The sequence below is a fragment of the Syngnathus leptorhynchus genome, chromosome 9 (genome assembly GCF_054491065.1).
Source record: "Syngnathus leptorhynchus isolate UIUO chromosome 9, UIUO_Slep, whole genome shotgun sequence".
Classification (NCBI taxonomy): domain Eukaryota; kingdom Metazoa; phylum Chordata; class Actinopteri; order Syngnathiformes; family Syngnathidae; genus Syngnathus; species Syngnathus leptorhynchus.
Window position 1 is genome coordinate 2,779,617 of NC_141203.1, and position 23,670 is coordinate 2,803,286.

The window sequence follows — 23,670 nt, forward strand, 5'->3', positions numbered from 1 at the left end:
AGTCCGACGGCGCGCGTACGCGGCATTGTTTACACGATCGATGATCGATGTATTTTATGATTTGGAGTGACAGATGGTTTGGTAATATTGTTGCTATATGATAGTTATTTGAAATATACTTTATATATCGTTATATGGGTCTGTGGAATAATTAGACATGCAAATCACGAGTCCGACGGCGCGCGTACGCGGCATTGTTTACACGATCGATGATCGATGTATTTTATGATTTGGAGTGACAGATGGTTTGGTAATATTGTTGCTGTATGATAGTTATTTGAAATATACTTTATATACCGTTATATGGGTCTGTGGAATAATTAGACATGCAAATCACAAGTCCGACGGCGCGCCTACGCGGCATTGTTTACACGATCGATGATCGATGTATTTTATGATTTTGAGTGACACAGATGGTTTGATAAACGTGTTATTTATGTAATAATCATTTGAATAACTCTGAATGTTACATTAGACCCGTTCTCAGCCTCTAGTTTGTGTATGTCACGTTAGCATACCGTATCGTTTAGCCTGTTGTTGCTGGTTCGTGTCTGTTTTTGGTGTTGGATTTTGACAAATAAATTTGCCCCAAAAGTGCAATTTATACTCCGGAACGACTTATATATGAGGTTTTTTTTTCAGGTTATTGTGCATTTTATGGGTGGTGCGATTTATACTCTGGAGCGACTAATAGTCCGAAAATTACGGTAACAGAGGCAGAATAACAGGAGGAACCGAGAAACTAACAGAACAATCCGAACGGGATTGACACGCAGACAGGACTTAAATACAAGACAGGTAACGAGAGGCAGGTGACGATTACACTGATTATGGGTACACACAGGAGGGGAGGGGCAAGTGCAGAGACACGAAGGGAAACCATGACAACACTGAGGAACACACAAGGAAACAAGTGGAGACAAGACGTGACAATTTGGACATTAGATAATGGAAAAAGGGACATAGCTGCAGCTTTAACTGAGACAAACATTTGTGAAACATTGCAAACTCATCTGCTCGTACATGGTAGTAGTTTTTCCTGCTCCATTATGACCCAGAAATGAAGTGATCTGTCCTTCATAGAAGTTCAGGTTGAGGTGGTTGACAGCCATCATGTCTCCTTTCTTGTAGATTTTCACCAAGTTTTTTATGTTGATGCCAAGCACCAGATTACTTGGATCTGCCTCAATGCAATCTAAATTCACAAAAAAATGCTATGAAGTCTATCAACTGCTATAGAAACAAACTATACCAATGTTAAAATGTCCATACAGTAATTTAGATATAGTATGCTTTCATCTTTGTCCCTGAAGATCACACACTGCCAAAATCATAACATAGGTCAAAATTAGTCTGTACTAAGCCTGTACTGAATCTACAGATATGAGTGACACAGCCCAGATGTGCATTTTCATTCGTATGGTGTTTTGTGATCTCACTGCAAAAGAGGAGCTATTGACAGTACTTCCCATGAAGGGACAGACGCGAGGAGAGGATATTTTTCAGACGTTTGAAACTTTCAGAAAACTCAGCTCCCAGTGTACAAATTGGTGTCCGACCAGAGCTGTGGCCAAGGTGGTTGGTGCCTGTTGTGGTGGCAATCCCCAATCCCGCTGGTGCACACCGTCAGTAAGGGATGCCATCAAGCTGAAGGAGTCCTATCGGGTCGTTTTGGCCTGCAGGACTTCGAAGGCAGCCGAGAGGCACAGGATGACCAAGCAGAACGCGGCTTCAGCGGTTGCTGAAGAAAACACCCAGACGTGGGAGGAGTTTTGGTGAGGACATGTCGACTTCTGCACGGCTTTGAGGAAATTTGGTCCACCATCCGGCGTCTCGGGAGGGGGAAGCAGTTTACAGTGGAGATGGCATGCTGCTGACCTCGACTCAGGACATCGTAAGTCGGTGAGGAGAGTACTTTGAAGACCTCCTCCACTCCACCGACACGCCTTCCATTGTGGAAGCAGGTTTTGGAGACTCTGGGGGTCTCTGTGGTGGAAGTCACTGAGGTAGTTAAGAAAAACTCTTCGGGGGCAAGGCCCCAAGGGTGGAGGAGATCCGCCTGGAATTTTTGAAGGCTCTGGATGTTGTGGGGCTGTCATTGCTGACACGCCTCTACAACATTGCGTGGACATCGGGGACGGTGCCTCTGGATCAACAGACTGGGGTGGTGGTTCCCCTCCACAGAAGGGGGACCGGAGGGTGTGTTCCAATTAAAGGAGAATCACACTCCTCAGCCTTCCTGGTAAAGTCTATTCAGGAGGGCTGGAGAGGAGGGTCCGTTAGGAGGTTGAACCTTGGATTCAGGAGGAGCAGTGTTGCTTTCGTCTTGGCCGGGGAAATGTGGACCAGCTCTACACCCTCGGCAAGATCCTCGAGGGGGCATGGGAGTTCACTCAACCAGTTTACATGTGTTTTGAACTTGGAGAAGGCGTTCGACCGTGTCCCTCGGGAAGTTCTGTGGACGGTGCTTTGGGAGTACGGGGTGCCGAGCCCACTGATAAGGGCGGTTCGGTCCCTGTATCACCGATGCTAGAGTTTGGTCCGCATTTCCGGCAGTAAGTCAGATTTGTTCCCAGTGAGGGTTGGACTCCGCCAAGGCTGCCCTTTGTCACTGATTCTGTTCATAATTTTTATGGACAGAATTTCTAGGCGCAGCCGAGGTGTTGAGGGTGTCCGGTTTGGGGACCTCTGTGTCTCTGCTTTTTGCAGATGATGAGTGCTGTTGGCTTCTTCAGTGATCCCCGCTCTCACTGGAGCGGTTCACAGCCGACTGTGAAGCGGTCGGGATGAGGGTCAGCACCTCCAAATCCGAGTCCATGGTCCTCGGTCAGAAAAGGGTGGAATGCCCTCTCCGGATCGGGGATGAGATCCTTCCCCAAGTGGAGGGGTTCAAGTATCTTGGGGTCTTGTTCACAACTGAGGGCAGGATGAAGCGCGAGATCGACAGGCGGATCGGGACAGCGTCGGCAGTAATGCTGACTCTGTACCGGTCCGTCGTAGTGAAGAGAGAGCTGAGCCAAAAGGCAAAGCTCTCATTTACCGGTCAATCTCTTGGTCACGAGGTATGGGTCGTGACCGAAAGAACAAGATCCCGGATACAACCGGCCGAAATAAATTTCCTCCGCAGGGTGTCCGGGCTCTCCCTTAAAGATAAGATGAGAAGCTCGGTCATCCGGGAGAGACTCTGAGTAGAGCCGCTGATCCTCCACATTGAAAGGAGCCAGATGAGGTGGCTCGGGCATCTCATCAGGATGCCTCCTGTATGCCTCCCTGGGGAGGTGTTCCGGGCATGTCCCACCAGTAGGAGACCACCCGGACGACCCAGGAAGTCCCTCCTAGGTGTCCCCACAACCCAACCCTGGATAGGCGGAGGATGGATGGATGGATGGATGGATGGATGGATGGATGGATGGATGGATGGATGGATGGATGGATGGATGGATGGATGGATGGACGTCTATGTTGTTAGACTTCAGTAGTTTCCGATTGTCTAGATAGGCCGCGAAGGCAGCGGTGGTGGAGGGGGGGAGCGATCATCATCGCTTGCTGTGTTGGCTCCTACATTGAGGTCTTGTTTTGTGAAATAAAGAGCCGGAGACCAAACCCACGTCTTGCCTGGTACTTTCGTAACGCTACAATAGTTATATAGGATATAACTATATTGTACTTCCCGGGAGTCCCAGCTGCAATCGGCGGCATACGGGGAGGGGAGTCCGCGCCGCAATCTCCGCCATTCGGGGAGTCCGCGCCGCAATCGGCTGCATTCGAGGAGTCCGCGCCGCAATCGGCGGCATACGGGGAATCCCAGCCGAAATCGTCGGCATACGGGGAGTGATTATAATATATACATAGATCTGTGGAATAATTGGAGCCGCAACTGACGATGTGGCTGATTCCAGCTGTTTCGTTTTTGTTTTTTTTAAGTGACACAGAGGACGAAGATTTCGATGGCTTTAATGATTTGGAGTGACACGGATGGTTTGATAAAATTGTTGTTTATATCAGAGTTTAATATATAGTTTATATATAGTTGTATGGGCCTGTGGAATAAGTTGAATTGCAACTAACGTCAGCGTCGCACCGCACACACCTCCGGGGTTAGTTGCGCCGGTGTTTACACAAAGAGTCCAATGGATTTAATGGTTTGGAGTGACACGGATGGTTCGATAAAATTGTTTATATTATTGTTATCTGAGGGGCGGCTCGGTGGTGCAGTGGGTAGCACGTCCGCCTCACAGTTAGGAGGGTGCGGGTTCGATTCCACCTCCGGCCCTCCCAGTGTGGAGTTTGCATGTTCTCCCCGAGCCCGCGTGGGTTTTCTCCGGGTGCTCCGGTTTCCTCCCACATCCCAAAAACATGCTTGGTAGGCTGATTGAAGACTCTAAATTGTCCCTAGGTATGAGTGCGAGTGCGGATGGTTGTTCGTCTCTGTGTGCCCTGCGATTGGCTGGCAACCGGTTCAGGGTGTCCCCCGCCTACTGCCCGATGACGGCTGGGATAGGCTCCAGCACGCCCGCGACCCCCGTGGGGACAAAGCGGTTCAGAAAATGAATGAATGAATGAATTGTTATCTGATATATAGTTTGTATATCGTTATATGGGACTGTGGAACAATTTGAACTGCAACTGACGACAAGTCCGACGTCAGTGGCGCGCCGCACACGCGGCATTTACACAAAGGACAAAGAATTCAATGGATTTAATGATTTGGAGTAAAACAGATGGTTTGATAAACTGGATTCTTTATGTTATAGTTATTTGAATCACTGTTCATGTGACGTCAGGCCCGTTCTCAGCTCCTCGTTTGTGTTTGTCACGTTAGCATTGCCTCTCAAAATCCAACCGCTGGAGTTTGTTTTTGCTCCCTCTCCCCGACCCCACTCCCCCCACCCCTCCCCGGCTGGGGAGATGGTTAGGTGACACCCAAGCTGACGACGGCTATCTAGATTCTCGTGGACCAATTCAGCATGAGGGAACTGCAGCGGAATACCCTCCTAGAGGACACTGCCAGGACAATCGAAGGCACCTCCGACAGCTCTTCGCTTTGGCCTGGACATCCACTTTTTGATTTCCATATTATGTATTTTATGTGCCCTCTTTGCATCCATTGCAGCCTGGTGATCCTGAAAGGGGGATCCTTCCATCTGTGGTCCCTTCTCAAGGTTTCTCATTTTTCCCCTGGTAGGGGTTTTTGAGTTTTTCCTTGCCCTTTTGGGAGCCCAAGATCAGGGGATGCTTTGAGAATAATTGTCAATTGATTGTCTATGTGAAGCCCTTTGAGACTGCTTGTGATTTAGGGCTATACAAATAAACTTGACTTGACTTGACTTGACTTGACTTGACTTAACCCTAACGTCCCCGTCGTGAGAGGTGGTAACAGGTCAAGCTGGCAAATAAGGAAATGGTAAAGAAATGGTGGAATCTGCTATCCCCTAGGACACCAACCAACATAACAACCTGGAACATGAGGACCATGTTCGCAGCAAGGAAAACAACAGTCATTGCTGAAGATATGAGAAGATACAAGGTTTCTATTTTTGGCCTGTGCAAAACAAGATGGACCCAGACAGGTTAAGTCAAACTATCCAGTGGCGAGTACATTCTCTACTCTGGACATGCAGAGGAAGCAGCACCACACACAGGAGTGGCACTCATGCTCTCCAAAGAAGCACAACAGGCCCTCATCAGTTGGGAGCCCATCAGCTCAAGAATTATCACTGCAAGATTCCAAACCACCCATAAAAGAATCAACCTTTTGAATCAACAAGCACTATGCACCTTCCAACAATGCCGAGGAGGAAATGAAGGATAATTTCGATAACCAACTACAACATCTACTCCAGTTCAGGAAGGAAAATGACCTAACCTTACTCTTGGGCGACATGAATACCAAGGTGGGAAACAACAACAATGGATACGAGCTGGCCATGGGAAGACATGGATTTGGCACCATGAAAGAAAATGGGGAAAGATTTGCAGACATATGTGCTGACATCAACCTGGTCAAAGGAGGCACCATATTCCCCCATAAACCCATTTATAAAGCCACCTGGATATCTCCCGACCACACTACCAAAAACCAGATTGACCACATATGCATCAACCGGAAGTTCAGATGGTCTCTCCTGGATGTGAGAGTAAAGAGGGAGGCAGACGCTGGATCAGACCACGGCCTACTGGGTGCAAAACTCCAACTCAAGCTAAAGCGCCGCAATACCCCTTCTGGGAACCGAACAAAGTACAACATCCAGCTCTTCCAGGACATTGGAACAACTGAGCTGTATAAAGCCACCCTTCAGAACAGTTTTCAAGCCCTGCAAGAACAACCAGTGAAGGCGCGCTGGAACAGCCTGAAAGGTGTATGGAAGGAGACCTGTCTGGAAGTTTTAGGGAAAAAGACAACAAACCACAAACCTTGGCTGTCAACAGAAACCTGGAAAGAAATAGAAGAAAGGAGGGACAAAAAGGACACACTCAACAAATGCAAGACACGAGTGAGAAAGGCCGCAGCCCAAAGGACTACGAGGAATCAAACGAGGAAGTAAGGAAAAGTGCCAAACGGGACGAGAAAAACTACATTGAAGCACTGGCTAAAGAAGCACAGGAAGCAGCAGCACAAAACAACTTCAAGGAACTCTACATGACCACCAGAAAACTAGCTGGGAAGATCAGACAGAACAACACACAAATCCGGGACAAAGAGGGACGACTCCTCACCACCAAGGAGGAACAACACCAAAGGTGGACAGAGCATTTCAGCGAGCTGTTGAATAAACCACCGACCGACCAAGCAATAGAGATACCACCAGCAGCACACCAACTCAAAATCGATTGCACCCCCTCCCAACAAGATCTGAGGTAAAGAGGACTATCAAGATGCTACGACGTGGCAAAGCCGCAGGGCCAGATGAAATACCTGCACAGGTCCTACAGGCGGATGTTGAAACTGCAACCACCATGCTCCACACACTCATCAGGAAAATATGGGAGGAGGAAGATAACATACCAGCAGACTGGAAAGATGGGTTTATTGCTGTCATCCCCAAAAAAGAAGACCTTCGAGACTGCAACAACGACAGAGGCATCATGATGCTATCGACACTGATCAAAGTGCTAAACCGCATCATCTTAGAAAGACTACAGAAAGGGGTTAGGAGCTGAGAGAAAATCAAGCAGTTTCAGAAGCGGAAGATCATGTATTGACCAAATTGTTACCTTCAGGATCATTATAGAATAATCGATAGAATGGAACACCCCGGCTTACGTAAATTTCATCGACTTCGAAAAGGTGTTTAGACCGGGAGCTATTATGGAGCTTAATGGCACATTACGGTTTACCCCCCAAGTACTTCAACATCATCCAAAGCTCATATCAGGACATGCAGTGCCAAGTGCTGCACCAGGGACCAACACAGAAAACATTCACCGTGCTCACTGGAGTGAAACAGGGATGTCTACTTTCCCCCTATGTATTCCTCCTATGCATTGACTGGATCATGAAACAAACTACAGACAAAAAAAAAAGACAGGCATCCAATGGACTTTGACAGAACAACTAGAAGACCTGGACTTTGCCGATGATATTGCTCTACTCTCACACAGCCACCAACAGATACAGGAGAAAACCCAACTACTCGAAAAAACAGCAGCAGGACTGGGACTAAAAATAAACAGAGCAAAAACCAAAGTAATGCGAGTAAACGACAAAAACACAAATCCCATTAACCTCAGGGGCTGTCCACTGGAAGAGGTAGACAAATTCACATACCTAGAAAGTGTAATTGCAGTGGATGGCGGAACGGAGGAAGATGTGAAATCAAGAATAGGGATAGCAAGAACAGCATTCAACATATTAGATAAGATCTGGAAAACCAAAAACATTTCACTCAATACTAAACCCAAAATCTTATAGTAAAACCCAATACATATATATGAATGTGTTTATATTACACTGTATTTTTATGACTGCACAATGCTATGTCTCACTTGCTACTAGACAAAAATCTACTTTAACGTGTGAATTATGTGCCTTTTAACTGGCTCATATTCATGACCTCACTATATTGTGCAACTGTCTAACCTGTGGCCGAAACTTCGGCTGTGTGCCTTTTAACTGGCTCATATTTTTGATCTCACTATATTGTGCAACTGTCTAACCTGTGGCCGAAAATTGGGCTATCAGGAAAAGTATTAAACCCATAGACCGTGTTAGAGTCCACTAAGTTATCTGCATTAGTCAGTGTGTAGGTCTCACCTTTATTCAGGTCCGTAGAAGCAGACCGAATCTGCTCACTGACCACCACTGGAACTCCTCTCCAATAGTTGATATCAAATAGGAAATACCATGGTTGAGGTATGCCATATTCACCTGAAGCATACACATCATCCAGGTATGTTATTGTTACAAAACCAAAGTCAAAGCAATTTTTGCCATAGTAATTAATTAGAAACAATAAAAAAAAAAATGCATGAACACTGAAATTTAAATCTTCAGTTCAAGTCTGTCGTTGTGCCTTTGGACACTGATGGATTGGCTTCTCAATTTGAACCCAAGTCAGCCGCAAGAAGGATTTCTTCAAACAGCCAATTTGAAAATACAGTAAGCGTTCACCACTTTGTGCTTCACCTATTGTGTGGCTTCACTATTTTGAGGATTTTTATAAGAATTTCATGGAAAAAATAATTTGTGGCAAGCTAGACTAACCGACCAGGAATGACAAGAAAAGTGTTTAAATACATGCCCTGATGAGCGGGTAGCAATGAGCGGCTTTCCCGCTCGGCGCACCTGTGAGCCTTCCATATGGGCTCAGTAGGATGTTGAAAATCTTGTTTCTTGTTACCCGGATGTTGTGAGTGAACGCTGGCGCGAATTGCAGCCGCTGCTCTCCAGACATTTGTTTGTTGCTCTACGCCTGGCCGCCGTTTTGCCGGCCCTGATGAGCGTTTTTCTGCCCGTGCATCAAGCGTCCAACAACTCTGCTGTGAGCTTTATGCTCTGGTGGACTATCCTGTCCGCCATGATCTATCCAGCATCATTCATGTTCCAGTCCTCGAAGACGGAGCTTCTCCAACTCCGGCGCTGCCGGTATGCTCCCCCACCTGTGCTGCGGTGTTTCCCGAACATTGCTCGACTTCACCGTCGCAGATACATTCATCGTGGCTCTGGACGCAACTACTACATCGATGACTCTACTTCCATAAACATCATCTGGTCCTCCACTCGCCGCCATCCATCGAATAACACAAATAGGAAGGTCGATCACGGCGTATTGGCTTGCCTAATTTTTTAAAATCCAATCTACACTGTGACGTCAAAATGGGACTACTCAACATTCGCTCCCTCACGAGCAAGGGTCAACTGCTACAGGACCTTCTCCTCGACTACAAGTATGACTTTTTGTGTTTAACAGAAACATGGCAACATCCTGATGACCTCTCAATTAAATGAAGCAAGTCCGCCCGGGTTTGTTTACACCTGCAAGCCACGTCTCACTGGTCGAGGTGAAGGTCTTGCGATATTTTATCGGGAGTCCTGGAAAGTTTCATCTGTTTTAGTGCCGGAGTCCAGTTCCTTTGAATCTATGGCCTTACAGCTGAATGGTCCCACACCAACTATTTTAGTTAATATCTACCGTCCACCCAAACCAAATAGGGATTTTATAAATGATTTCACCACATTTCTCACCCACATCTGCTTACTCTCACCCAACATCATTCTGCTGGGTGATTTAAATATTCACATGGACAACACCAACAGCACTCCTACTAAGGATTTTATTTTTTGCCTGGACAGTTTTGGACTCAAGCAGCACATTGACTTTCCCACCCACACTAAAGGCCATGTTTTAGATCTGGTCTGCTGCTCTGGTGTCACTCCTTTTAACTGCTCTGCTGTTGATCTGGGAACAGGCTTTTCTGATCACTTGCTAGTTTCTTTTAATCTTAGGCTCACATTGTCCAAAATCAAACTGCCCCGTGTTATATCCTTCTGTGACATCAAAAACATAAACTTAGCAGATTTCACAACAGCCATTGAATGTCCACCCACCATCACCCTCCCATACACCCCGGATCAACTGGTTTTTAATTATAACAATGGACTCCAAACTTTGCTGAACTTATTTGCCCCCCTCAAAACCCGGACTGTTTCTTTTACCCACTCTGCTCCCTGGTTCTCTCATCATTTGCGCCAACTGAAAGCTAAAGGACGACAGCTGGAACGTCTTTTTAGGAAAACTGGTCTCACTATTCACAAACAGTTATTTCACGCGCACATTCTCGAATATAAGGATGCAATTTCCTCCCCCAAATCACTATATTTTGCGGAGAAAATTACAGCCGGTGCGGGGAAAGCCAGAGCTCTGTTTGCCACGATTAATGATTCAACCCGCCCCCGTGACTCCCTCCCCCCTCATTTTTACTCTTCCGACTACTGTAACACCCTGATGTCCTTTTTTGACAATAAAATAGCCTCCATCCACCACCAATTGATCCCTCACTCGTCTAGCCATCCATTTCCTTTCTTTCCCCATCCAAAACCACCCTCTCTTTCCTGCTTCCAACTTCCCTCTGCTTCTGACCTTTCTAATTTCATCCGGAATTCAAAGCCATCTATCTACATGTATTCTTGACCCCATGCCTTCCTCCTTGGTCAAAGCTTCTCCCCCTTCTCTGCTGCCCTTATTAAAATTACAAACGATCTTCTTCTTGCAGCCGACTCTGGTCTTTTATCCATTCTCATTGTCCTTGACTTAAGTGCAGCCTTCGACACCATCTCTCGCTCTATCCTCCTTGACCGACTAGCTTCTATTGGACTGTCAGACACACCCCTGCAGTGGTTTCATTCATATCTCTCCAGCCGCTCACAATTTGTCCAGTTAAAATTATTTACTTCACATCCCTCCCCCCTGTCCTCTGGTGTTCCCCAGGGCTCTGTCCTTGGTCCAATTTTATTTACCATTTACCTCCTTCCGCTTGGTTTGATTTTGCGAAAACACAACATCAATTTTCATTGCTATGCGGACGACACCCAGCTCTACGTCTCCTCCAAACCCCCCTACACTTTCCCACCCTCCTCCCTCACTGCATGCCTTCAAGAAATTAAATGTTGGTTCACCTCAAACTTCCTCAAACTCATAAATCAGAGGTAATCCTCATTGGTTCCAAATCATCCCTCAACAAACAACCCCGTCTTATGCTCACCATAGACAACTCCTTGGTTTCCCCCTCCCCTCAGGCTAAGACTGGGTGTCGTCCTTGACAGCACACTATCATTTTGCACCCACATCACTAACGTCATCCATTCGTCCTACTTTCACATCAGTAACATCAACCGCCTCCGTCCATCACTCACTCCGAACAGCACTGCTATCCTGGTCCACTCCCTCGTTACCTCTCGTCTTGATTACTGCAACTCCATCCTTGTTGGCCTCCCTCACAAACTCCTCCATAAACTGCAATTGGTTCAAAATGCTGCTGCCCGCATTATCACCAGAAAGCCTGTCCATCACCACATCACTCCTGTTCTGCTCCAACTTCACTGGCTTCCCATAAAGCACCGCATTAACTATAAAATCCTCCTCTACACATTTAAGGCCATCCATAACCTAGCCCCTTCATACCTGACTGACCTCCTCCACATTAACATTCCCACCCGGTCTCTTAGGTCTGCATCATCTATTACCCTGACCATCCCCCCATTCCGTGTGTCCACTATGGGAGCTAGAGCCTTCACCTGCTTTGCCCCTCGTCTCTGGAACTCTCTACCCCCTGACATTCGAAACATCGACTCCATTTTACAGTTTGCATCCCACCTAAAAACCCACCTTTTTAAGCAAGCATATATTGAACCCCCCATTCTGCTGCAGATGTTTCCTTACTTTTATACAGTTTTTATACTTGATTGTGTATGTTATTTTATCTTTGAACGGCGTCCTTGAGTGCCTTGAAAGGCGCCTTACAAATAAAATGTATTATTATTATTTATTATAATGGGGTGACTGATCACAACCGCGGGAGTCAGCAGCCAGCCACGCGCGAGGGAAAAGAATCAACCGGTGCAGGAGGAGTTGGGACTCGAGACACGTGACAATAATATGGTTGTTCTTTTACTGTAAAGCAAGGGTGTCAAACTCTGGCGCGTGGGCCAAATCTGGACAAATTTTGCACCAACTTTGTGTCAATACTAAAATCATAAATTTTCTTTACTAATAGAGATGTTGCTAGCAAGTTCTATTACCATTCTTCTTTTTTTTTTTTATTTAACAGTTTTTACTAGTCTCTGATTTCATCAGTTTAACAATTGTGTACACATTCATACATTTATTTGGGTTGACAGTCATAATGCCCGTCTGAAGGAAACTATGATGCGCCTATGACAAAAATTTGTTTGACATCCCTGCTCTAAAGGTACAACACATGCACAACAGTGTGAGAATGATTAACAAGGGAGCGGGAAAGCTTTATCTTGTATAAAAGTATGGGGGAGGTTTTATAAAGCCTTAATTTTAGTGTAAAGGACCACAATGCAACAGAAGATTTGTGGGCAACCACGACCCACTTTGGTTTTGCTCAGCATGATCTCCCCAGGGTTGTAGTGTGTCAATCCTGATGGTGTGGACTCTTTGAATTACTTGACAGGTAAACCACATTTTCTTCATACGATAAACCTGCACTACATCCGACTTACTGAGGGAAATGTGGATCGCACTCTGGCACGGGTGATAGTGTGACCAAATCGCTCTTATCAGCACCCCCACAGAACTCCCCGAGGGACACGGTTGAACGCCTTTTGCAAGTACATAAAACTCAAGTGGACTGGTTGAGCGAATTCCCATGCACGCTCGAAGATCCTGTCGAAGGTGTAGAGCTCGTCTACTATTCCAAGGTTAGGACGAAGACCAAGAGATCCGACCTCCGGACGGCGCATCCTGGGTCGTCCCCGGGGTCTCCTACCGGTGGGACATGCCTCCCCAGGGAGGCGTCCAGGAGGCATCCTGATGAGATGCCCGAGCCACCTCATCTGGCTCCTCTCAACGTGGAGGAGCAGCAGCTCTACTCCGAGTCTCTCCCGGATGAGCGAGCTCCTCACCCTATCGCTAAGGCAGCTATTCAATCTTAAAGTGTACCATTGGTCATTCGCCATATTAACATTTTTAAATTCTATGAATATGACTTAATCAAATCACTGATGTTTATTTTTTTTTTAAAAAGCAACTCATGTAGGAAATAAATGGCTTTTAGTAAGTGTGACATGGAAATATGGGAGCATCCTTGTTGCTTAATTTGTGGCCCGGATCAGGCAGCTGCGGGACGTCAGCAAGTTGTTAGCATCTTGGCTGGCTCCAATCTCGTCCCCAGCGTTGGTGCAGTGGCAACAATTTTTGCCCTATCTTACGGCCACAGGTCTGATCAGGCACCTCAACAATGGAGGCATGGAACATGGTTGACTCAGACCCATTCAGACTCACCTCCCTGTGGACAAAGCTCTGCTGGTGCTGGGAGTTAATCTCCTGCTCCCGGCTCATTAACTCCCCTACACAAACCCCGCGAACCCAGCTAGTCTGTCAGTTTGTTCCAGTATGCCGCCTGTTGGTTTTTGTGCCATCTTCTTTGCCTTGCCCTCCAGTTGCCGACCTTGCTACGTACGTTGACCGACAATGCTCCTTCGCCCCCTGCCCTGACCAACAGCCCATCCAACTATGCCGTTGCCTCGTCCTTTGGCTACTCACAATCGATCTCCACTTCCCTCTTCACGTTCAGTGAATAAAGTGTGTCGCACTTGGTCGTTCCGCCCCGCCTGTTCGTGATAGGGATGTTACAGACTGAGTTTTGATTCAATCGCATGAAATTTGGAAAATGGCTATTTACTAAAAAATAAAAGCAAAATTCTAACCTACCAGGAAAAACAGCTTCAATATACCAGGCTGCAGCAGCATAGATGAAGGCATCCACATAAAGCATCCCTAAAAATGTAGCAAGGTTGAGTGTGTCTGGCTTCTTCTTACTGGACTCTAAATTGTGCCACTGTATTCCAACAACTCTGTGTTCGAAATGACCAAAATACCCAGAGCCATATCCAAAGGCCACGGGAGACAGAAAGCTCTGAGAAAAGAAGAAGCAAAAACAAACACAGCAAAATAAAACAAAATTTAAAGGTGCATTTAGCAGACACGACACATGCATTGTAAAATGTTCATATTACTTACGGCAATTATTATAGTTGTCTTAGAGACGCCTTTTGCGAACGAAAAAATCAGTATGTATATCGCATGGAAGCTCAAGTACAGGAACCCCCCAAATACAGTAGCCGTGTTGGCGTTGGAGAAGAATGTACTCATGAGGAAACACAGTGTGATATTGGCAATGGCAAATGATATCAGGAAAAAAAACACAATAGCCAAACTGCTGTATGGCATGATCTCACCAAACTAGAAACAAGAAAAGAGAAACATTATTAAAAAAGGTTCACTCCAAACCACTTAACACATGGGCAAAACTACACAATAAAAGCATAGATTAAAAACTACAATGTATACTACTACTACTACATTTGACCCTGTTCCTTCAATTTCAGTATTATTTCTTCATGCACTGAATGACAATTGTTCTTGCCTTAAACAGAGGAAGAAGGGGTATCGTAGACAGAAGGCAAACCACAAAAGTGCTGATGAACCAACTGAGCCACAGTGTGCCTGCACTCAGACCCATTATTTTCATGGATTCTTTCAGCCTGGATTCCTTCTCGATAACCAGACGCTTAATGTTCATCATCACAGAATAGATCCAGGTCAATCCCATGGCAATTGGTAAAATTATGGTGTGCAGCGATGGCATTCTATGAGAACAAGATGTAATTTTAGTTGTCAAATGAAACTAACAGGACATGCATTCAGAACACAACAAAAAACACCATGAATGAATTGAGTACAGTAACCAGCCAGAAGATTATTGACTTGCACCATTTACTATTAAAAGTGGTATTACAAAAGCTACGTAAAAATTACATTCCTTTAAAGCATAAGTCAAATATTTTGTTTGCAGTAATATACTCTGACGCTACTAGTCTATACATGGTATTCTGTTGATATTGCATGTGTGGAATATATTGAGCAGCAATATCCACCTCAGGGGACACACCTGTTTTCTGGGCTGAGCCCAGGGCACTCTGAAATAATTTTCAATCACCAGCAAGTGGCAGTGCAGTGTAAAAGGCTTTCACTCATTGTTATTGCAATATGTCTTCGCTTGTTAAGGGTGCACTTTGAAGGATTTTTACCCAAACTATATTTCCATCATAGCCTTTTCATTTGAACATTTTTTCCTCACATATATTCTAAATAACGGATCAACACTTTAGCTGGAACTATGCCCTCGAGTAATTAATGCTTGGTAAATTGAAATTTAATATTAATACATTTCCCTCTTCTCCCGCAAGCGATAGTAGCTATTAGAAACGCAAAATCCTGCAAAGTGCATCTAACATGTGTTCATTTTGTTCAAAGCTGAAAAGACTCCAGGTGAGTCTTTGCTGTTGTGAAATCAGAGTGGATAAGAACAAGTGTAAGCAGCAAGAGGAAAAAAGACTGGCAAATAAAGTATTATTTTGATGAAGTTTCTGTATTAAACCACCTTAGACTGCCATATTGTTGTGGTAGATAGTGATGTCTTTCAGCTCCAAACAAATTTAGAATTGAGTTGAAGTTGCATTATACAGAACTTTGATACTGCATGACTTACATGTGAATCTTATTAGGTACATAAATGTCATCGTCTCTTTCCTCAATTTCGAGTGATATGTTTTCCCCAATTAAACGGCCGATGTTTGGTTGCGCTTCCGTCAGAATATGGGAGATTGCCTTCTCCACCAAGTCCTGAACAGACACAAAGCTGTCCCAAATGCGTCGCAGGTCACTGATTGGGTTAGTTGCTGGACCAGAATACCAAAACCTGGAGGGAAAAAAAAAAATCACACCAGTAACAGTGAGCATGCTCAGGGATTATAAAAACATTTTTTTTGCCAGACAGTCAGGGGGAAGAAAATCCATCCATCCATCCATTTTCTGTACCACTTCATACAAAAAGATACAAAATTAAGTTTACTAAATTTATTAAAATGTTGTTATTTTTTTTGTTTCAAAACAGCATACTGTACATGTTTGAAAATGTAATAAATAACAGCAAAATTAGACCACAAATAACATAGGACAAACCCCCACGTGCAGGCGTGCACGCAGCAATTATGGTACGAGGATGTTCCAAACGATGATATCCAGTCACAACCGTGAATTTACGAAAAGCAATGTGGATAAGAACAATCGATTCATGGAAGAAGCAAGTGTCGGAGTTAACACTGGATATTCCAAATATGGACTCATGCCACCTGCTTCCCAAGAGGAGACACCGGTGGTCGAGAACTGATGTTTTTATGATTTTGAAACCTAAATGAATAGATGTTTTTGATCGTTCAAATTTGGCAGTTATTAGCAACACTGTGGGGGGTGTAAAATTTAGAAGAAATATTATCACTTGTGTGACAATTTGGCACAAAAAGCATCACACTACCTGTCCATCTTGTCAGTGGGGGTGGCATCATTAATGTCCATCCGGATCTTATAAATGATGGAGGGCAGCTCGGCAGGAGAATTGGGGAGCTCAAACACCACACCTGCCAAAAACTGTCTGTCCTGCAGAAGCTCTAAAGCCCTGCTGATCAGCTGATCTTCATCCTTTAGACCCTCTAACTTGTTGATGAAAAAACACTAATGGAGATGAGAGATGAAATACAAAAGTACATGAAATGTACACTTGTTCCCAGTAGAAGCGTAAATGAAAATTGCATTCGAAGATGTAAACCTCAGTGACTTCCGCAAGATAGGTGATGGTGTAATTGAGTTCTTTGTAGATGTCCTGCCACGTTGAAAATTCTCCAGGCGCATCTGGTGTAGGACTGGACAAGAAATGTGCCATGCTTGACGCTGTCCATGATGTGTGTTTCAGTTCCTGGTTGACCAGTTTAGTAATGTAAGGAAGCTGAAACAAACCCTGGCCCCACCAAACAAGCATGTACACACAGTTACTATAAGGTACTAAAAATTGCAGAAGAGTTTTCTCATGAATAAAACACATGAGTTTCCATAAACCGACTGTCTATACCTGTAGAAGTGAAATCTCCACTCTAGTCTCCGTTGTTTGTTTTATTTCTGATCCCAGCTTCAGCCAAGCCATATTCAGGTCCCTGAAGATCTGCAGGTCTTGAAAAGTTTTGTTCACCTTTAATTATAAGAAATGATGGGTGGAAATTCAAATATGTGCAATTGCTCAATCAATTGTTCAGTTGTCTTACAGGGAGATCAAATATGTGCAATTGCTTATTCAATTGTTCAGTTTTCTTACAGGGAGAGCTAAAACATGAAAAACATCCACACATTTGCCTGATTGTTCTAAAAGCACAATTTAAAGACTCTACATTAAAGTCTGGACATTATACCTCTTTCATAACTTGTTGAACTGCAAGCGTGTCTGGTGTGTACAGCAGTTTTCCAAGGAGAAGAGGTTTAATTGCTTGCCATATAATATCGGACACCGGCTTTGCCTTTAGATCTTGAATCAAGCTCTTGCAGAAATAAGCTTTTTAGGAAGGAAAATAAGACAAATATTGAACAAAACAGCAACAACTATTAGGTCACTGACTTACCGGTGTGATTCTTAGGGGTGACGTCATTGTCCTCAAAGCTGCTTGTCCCCATAAAAGACTCAATATTGTCATTTTCATAAAAGCTGAATGATGGGATCTGTTTACCATCTTTTTCAGAACGATCGTCAGAGAAGCTGGAGAGGGATGAGAACTGAGGGGAGGTAGAGAAGTATTAGTATGGGGAGGGAGGTCCAAATGAAAGGAGAAATATACTTTGATGGAAGAGCAATATTTTTATGCAATTTTGTTTGTATACACTCTTACAAAAGTCATGAAGTCAGCAAACTGCTTGGAAACGGAAGTAATGGATTGACCAATGGCAATCAGCTCAGTAGGGGTGATAGCGGACTAGATGGAAAAACAATAAAAAAATCTTGAATATTATGTTTTATTTGACAATATGATATAATTGAGAATACATTTTTCATACCGCAAAATTTGTGGCGAACTTGGTTGTATTCAGCTCAGAGACAAACAGGCAATAGGCCTCATGTACAATGTCAAAGGGGAGCTCACACAGCTGGGTTTGCAGGTCATGTAGGTTGTTCCCTGCCTTCACATTCGGAAATTGTCTAAATTCCTCTTCATTGCACAAAAACTCTTTTAGCTGCACAGGTCCTGCAAAAAAAAACTGAGAGGGAAGAATTCAAAAATGGTGCTAAATGCCAAGCTAGGACATAAGTTCTCCGCCCAAATAATTACTGACCCTGACATACTTTACATTTTCCATGCATACATACATAGTATGTTTGGATCACATATGAAAGGATAATAATTATTAGTGCTGTGCACGAATGAGTCGTTATTCGTTTACTCGTTCAACTGGAGATGGCATATTAATAGGAATGGGACAAGACACAAACCCCACGAGACGAGATGTCTCTTGAGATCAAGTCCATGAGAACAAGACAACGAGATGTTTGCAAAATTTCTCATTTAAAATAATGGCTAATATAAAATTTCAGTTTTTTTAAGTCATGAATTATCTACCTCTGAAATGCAAATGTCAACATAAACACTTACCGTAATTTTCGGACTATTAGTCGCTCCGGAGTATAAATCGCACCACCCATAAAATGCACAATAATATGAAAAAAAAACATATATAAGTCGCTCCGGAGTACAAGTCGCACTTTTGGGGCAAATGTATTTGTCAGAATCCAACTCCAAAAATAGACACGAACCAGCAACAACAGGCTAAACGATACGGTATGCTAACGTGACATACACAAACGAGAGGCTGAGAACGGGCCTAACGTAACATTCAGAGTTATTTAAATGATTATTACATAAATAACACGTTTATCAAACCATCTGTGTCACTTCAAATCATAAAATACATCGATCATCCAAACAATGCCGCGTACGCGCGCCGTCGGACTTGTGATTTGCATGTCTAATTATTCCACAGACCCATATAACGATATATAAAGTATATTTCAAATAACTATCATATAGCAACAATATTACCAAACCATCTGTCACTCCAAATCATAAAATACATCGATCATCGATCGTGTAAACAATGCCGCGTACGCGCGCCGTCGGACTCGTGATTTGCATGTCTAATTATTCCACAGACCCATATCACGATATACAAAGTATATTTCAAATAACTATCATATAGCAACAATATTACCAAACCATCTGTCACTCCAAATCATAAAATCCATCGATCATTGATCGTGTAAACAATGCCGCGTACGCGCGCCGTCGGACTCGTGATTTGCATGTCTAATTATTCCACAGACCCATATAACGATATATAAAGTATATTTCAAATAACTATCATATAGCAACAATATTACCAAACCATTTGTCACTCCAAATCATAAAATCCATCGATCATTGATCGTGTAAACAATGCCGCGTACGCGCGCCGTCGGACTCGTGATTTGCATGTCTAATTATTCCACAGACCCATATAACGATATATAAAGTATGTAAGTAAAGTATATATTTCAAATAACTATCATATAGCAACAATATTACCAAACTATCTGTCACTCCAAATCATAAAATACATCGATCATCGATCGTGTAAACAATGCCGCGTACGCGCGCCGTCGGACTTGTGATTTGCATGTCTGGCGTGATGTGTGCTCGCATGCTGTCCATCACAAGCAGAGCTTGGATTTTGTTTCATGAACTTGAATATTGTGCTTTAAAGTGTGAATTGCTTGATTCGTTTTTTCAGTGTATTAAAAATAATATGTGAGGTGATCAACTGTACTAGTAAGTAATGTGTTAATGATCAAGTAAATTTTTTTGAAAAAAAAAACACATATAAGTCGCTCCTGAGTTTAAGTCGCCCCTCCACCCAAACTATGAAAAAAACCGCGACTTATAGTCCGAAAATTACGGTACTTAATTTAGAAGTTCATTGCTGCAGCTCATTCTCTATCCTCTTACTGAATAGTTCAACAAAAAATACTATTTTGAAAGTGCTAATTTACAAAGGTTGCTACCAATAATCGATCTTCCCTCATGCTGAATAATTGAACAAAATCAAGATAAAGTGCCAAACATACAACAAAAAAGTTTAGTATTAATACAAATAATAACTACAGTGGAACCCTGGAAGTCAGCTGCCTTGCAACTCAAGATATTCAGTTTTCAACACAAAATGTTGTGAAATCTTTGTACCGGTTTTCAGTCAAAGCTTCAGAAACAGAGTTAGACAGAATTAGTACTATTGTCGAACATTTTCAACTCAAAATTACAAAACAAACCAAGGTAAACTCTGTTTGCTCATTATGGGTGGGCTGGTGGGATTCGGTTTGGGTAACCTGCCTGTGGGACAAAAAAATGGTCTCTACAAAGACTGCTCCAGGGTTTGTGATGGCTCCTAAAGCAGTGCAGATATGCCCTCTGAGAGCAGGGGACATATAGTCATCCCTCGCTGCTTCGCGGTTCATTTATCGTGGCATCAGTACACTGCAGATTTTTCAAAGAAAAAAAAAATTCTAAATAATATTCTATATTGAGGAATTATGGCACGCAAGTTGCCCGCACGCCAGCAGATGACAGGGAGGCCTCTACGTCGCCTCCTGCAGCTACCCCAGCTCTAGCCGAAGCTGCCCGTGACGATCCAGTGCGCCTAGCACCTGACAATGAGGCATTAACTAAGGAGCAGTAAAGCTCTCATTAACGTGAAAAGTTGTTATAATAATAAGAGTTCTAAAACCATTTACAGTATGTACACTTGTACCTTGTTATAAAACTGTTGTTATAATAACAGTTCTAAAAACATATTTACAGTATGTAAATGTGTACCTTGTTATAGGAAAAGTTGTTATAACAAGAGTTCTAAAAACATTTACAGTATGTACACTTTTTTGTTATAATAAAACAGTTCTAAAGACATAATTACAGTATGTACACTTGTACTTTGTTATAAAATAAAAGTTGCAATAATAATCTAAACATTTATAGTATGTACACTTAAGTTGCATATATGTATGTTATACATACACACATACACGCGTGCGAGCGCAAACGTATCATATTTGGATTTATATTATTTATACATTATTTTGTGTATGTTATTTATAACATTAATATTTTATTTACATGTTTGAAACTATTCTTCAATGTTCTAATGATAATATATGCACTTATATGGTTTCATACACACCTATTGATACATAAATAATGTAGGTTTGTTAAAAATAAACAGTACTTTGCAGATTTTCACCAATTGCGGGTGGTCTTGGAACCAATTATCCGCAATAAACGAGGGATTTCTGTACATCCTTTGAATTTCCCTGCGGCTGAGGGCGCCGGTCAACCGTACATTCGCTCTCATGTATTCCTTCTTGTGGCTCATCAAGTTAGGCTAATGGTACACCTGGCCCGTTTCAAACTTGAACCCAAAAAGAGGGAGACTGCCCGCAAAGCGCATGTGGAGTTGGTTCAAAAAATTGCAAAAAATTGAGATTGAGGCAGACAAAGTTTCAGTGGCTTGAGCTTGAAGCTCAGTGTCACAATGCGGTCCCACTTCTTTCCAATAAGACCCCAAGACTGAATCCTAAACCTCAGACAATTACACCCTACTGAGCTGTAATGATTCCTAAATTGATAGGGTTGACTACAAATTTGGATCTTGTGTTTATTTTGAAGTGCTGACTAGATTTATTAATTGCTTGCTAAAATGTTCCACCTTTTTATATGTTGTGCAAACCTGCCTGGTTTGTTGTCCAAAAATGCACCACCAGTATCTGCTTGCAAAACATGGGGATAAAGAGATAAGAAAGAAGAGAACACCCCTGCAGCTGTGAGAATTCAGTGATGAACCAGTTTGATGAACCGGTTTGATGAACAGGTTTGCAGAGGCGACCCTACACACTCACCCCCACCCTGCCTTTTGAGAGTAAAAAGGCTGCTGCAGCTCTCTTCTGCATGCTTCTGTTCAAAATGGGCAAACTGTCTCTTGTGGTTCTTGGATAGGGTAGAGTAACCGAAGAAATCCCCATCATAAGTCTTGACTTTGAACCTTTTTGTGGTCATGGAACATATTCCTAGCACATCTGCATGCCATTAATCATAACCTATCAATAGTCTCTTGACTTTCACAAGTGCATCTATAACTATTCACTATTAAGTACAAAACCACTTCTTACGTTCCGTATTCATCATATGAAAAGTTAACCTTTGACACTTGTCCCCAGGAAAAACATTCCTAAGGCATCTTTTATTTATGATTCATAATTAACCTTTGACTTATGCCCGCTGGCCATCAATGACCCATGACCTTCTTACGTTCCGTATTCATCATATGAAAAGTTAACCTTTGACACTTGTCCCCAGGAAAGACATTCCTAAGGCATCTTTTATTTATGATTCATAATTAACCCTTGACTTATGCCCGCTGGCCATCAATGACCCATGACCTTCAGAAGTAGAGGGACATGACCCCTGCATGAGGTGAAAGGTCAGTACCCATCAAAATTTGGACAGAAGCTGCAGTTTTAAACTCTCTTCCATAAAATATCTTTCTCATTTAAATACTTCACACTCTGATGAAAGATGAAGAATTCCTGATTCTTTATTAGCTTTTATGTGTTCTGTACTAGAATGAATAAATTGTCTGATTTGGATGCATAATAATGGACAATTTACCTCAAAATTGAGTTTACTCATGAGGAGCTTTGCCACAATCTCAGATGAAAGGGAGCAGTTGGTCCTCAAGTAGTTGGTAAACGTCTCATTGGCTATGAGAAACTCTGCAACTGGTAAAGCTGTTAACAAAGAGGAATAAGTATGGCTATAAATAAAATTTAAAAAGTTCTTGAAATAAAGTTTGTTTTTATAAAACAATTTTGGCTGAAAATGTAGTTTGGATTTATTCAATAAAACTGCAGTAGTCAGTGCATGCGTGCGTATGTGTGTGTTTGTGCGTGTGCGCCAGTGTGTATGATATATGTTCATCCGTCCATGATCTAAACCGCTTCATCCTCACAAGGTTCTTGTATGTATTTCCCAGAAAATAGAAATTCTCCTAAATAGTAATTGCAGAAGAGTTATATCGCGCTTTATCTACACTATCTACATTTTTAAATAATTGAATATCTAGCTTTCTAAAACGTTTTAGGCATCGTATGGTGTACATAAAGCGCTACATCATTTTCAATTACGATTTTTTAAGTTATTTGCCTGGAAATACATACCCTGCCGTGAATGAATCTACTTGGATGTCATTCATTGATGTTGCCATATGTATGGGAATTTCAGAATCAAATTCAGACAGTGTCTGTCTGCTGTCTGATTTCATTTTGGGGTCTTGTGGTGTATTTCTATTTTTATTGGTTGTGTTGGAGGGTAGGAAATATGGGTAAAGGCAAGTTACCGGTGACGTGCTAGCTTACGCTATTAGCTCGAGATGCGATAGCTTCCGGTGTCAGCTGCATTAGATTCCTTAGTTACGCTGTAATTTGTGTATGAATCACCAATAAACTTTGACAAAGATTTTCCAT

At 43.0% G+C, this 23,670-nt stretch overlaps 1 protein-coding gene across 1 annotated transcript in view; it reads right to left on the minus strand.

The window, feature by feature from the left end:
- The window catches only part of LOC147050602 (phospholipid-transporting ATPase ABCA1-like), a 99,074-nt gene that overhangs the window by 62,885 nt on the left and 12,519 nt on the right, over nt 1-23,670 (minus strand). The window contains exons 6-19 of the mRNA XM_085919985.1: nt 22,817-22,935; nt 18,126-18,326; nt 17,960-18,043; nt 17,696-17,846; nt 17,489-17,628; nt 17,155-17,271; nt 16,855-17,043; nt 16,564-16,760; nt 15,739-15,948; nt 14,614-14,836; nt 14,208-14,429; nt 13,899-14,103; nt 8,255-8,368; nt 1,024-1,195 (exon numbers count right to left, since the gene is read on the minus strand). Of these exons, the coding sequence (XP_085776111.1) occupies nt 1,024-1,195; nt 8,255-8,368; nt 13,899-14,103; nt 14,208-14,429; nt 14,614-14,836; nt 15,739-15,948; nt 16,564-16,760; nt 16,855-17,043; nt 17,155-17,271; nt 17,489-17,628; nt 17,696-17,846; nt 17,960-18,043; nt 18,126-18,326; nt 22,817-22,935 (2,344 nt within the window). The remainder of the gene's footprint in view (nt 1-1,023; nt 1,196-8,254; nt 8,369-13,898; nt 14,104-14,207; nt 14,430-14,613; nt 14,837-15,738; nt 15,949-16,563; nt 16,761-16,854; nt 17,044-17,154; nt 17,272-17,488; nt 17,629-17,695; nt 17,847-17,959; nt 18,044-18,125; nt 18,327-22,816; nt 22,936-23,670) is intronic.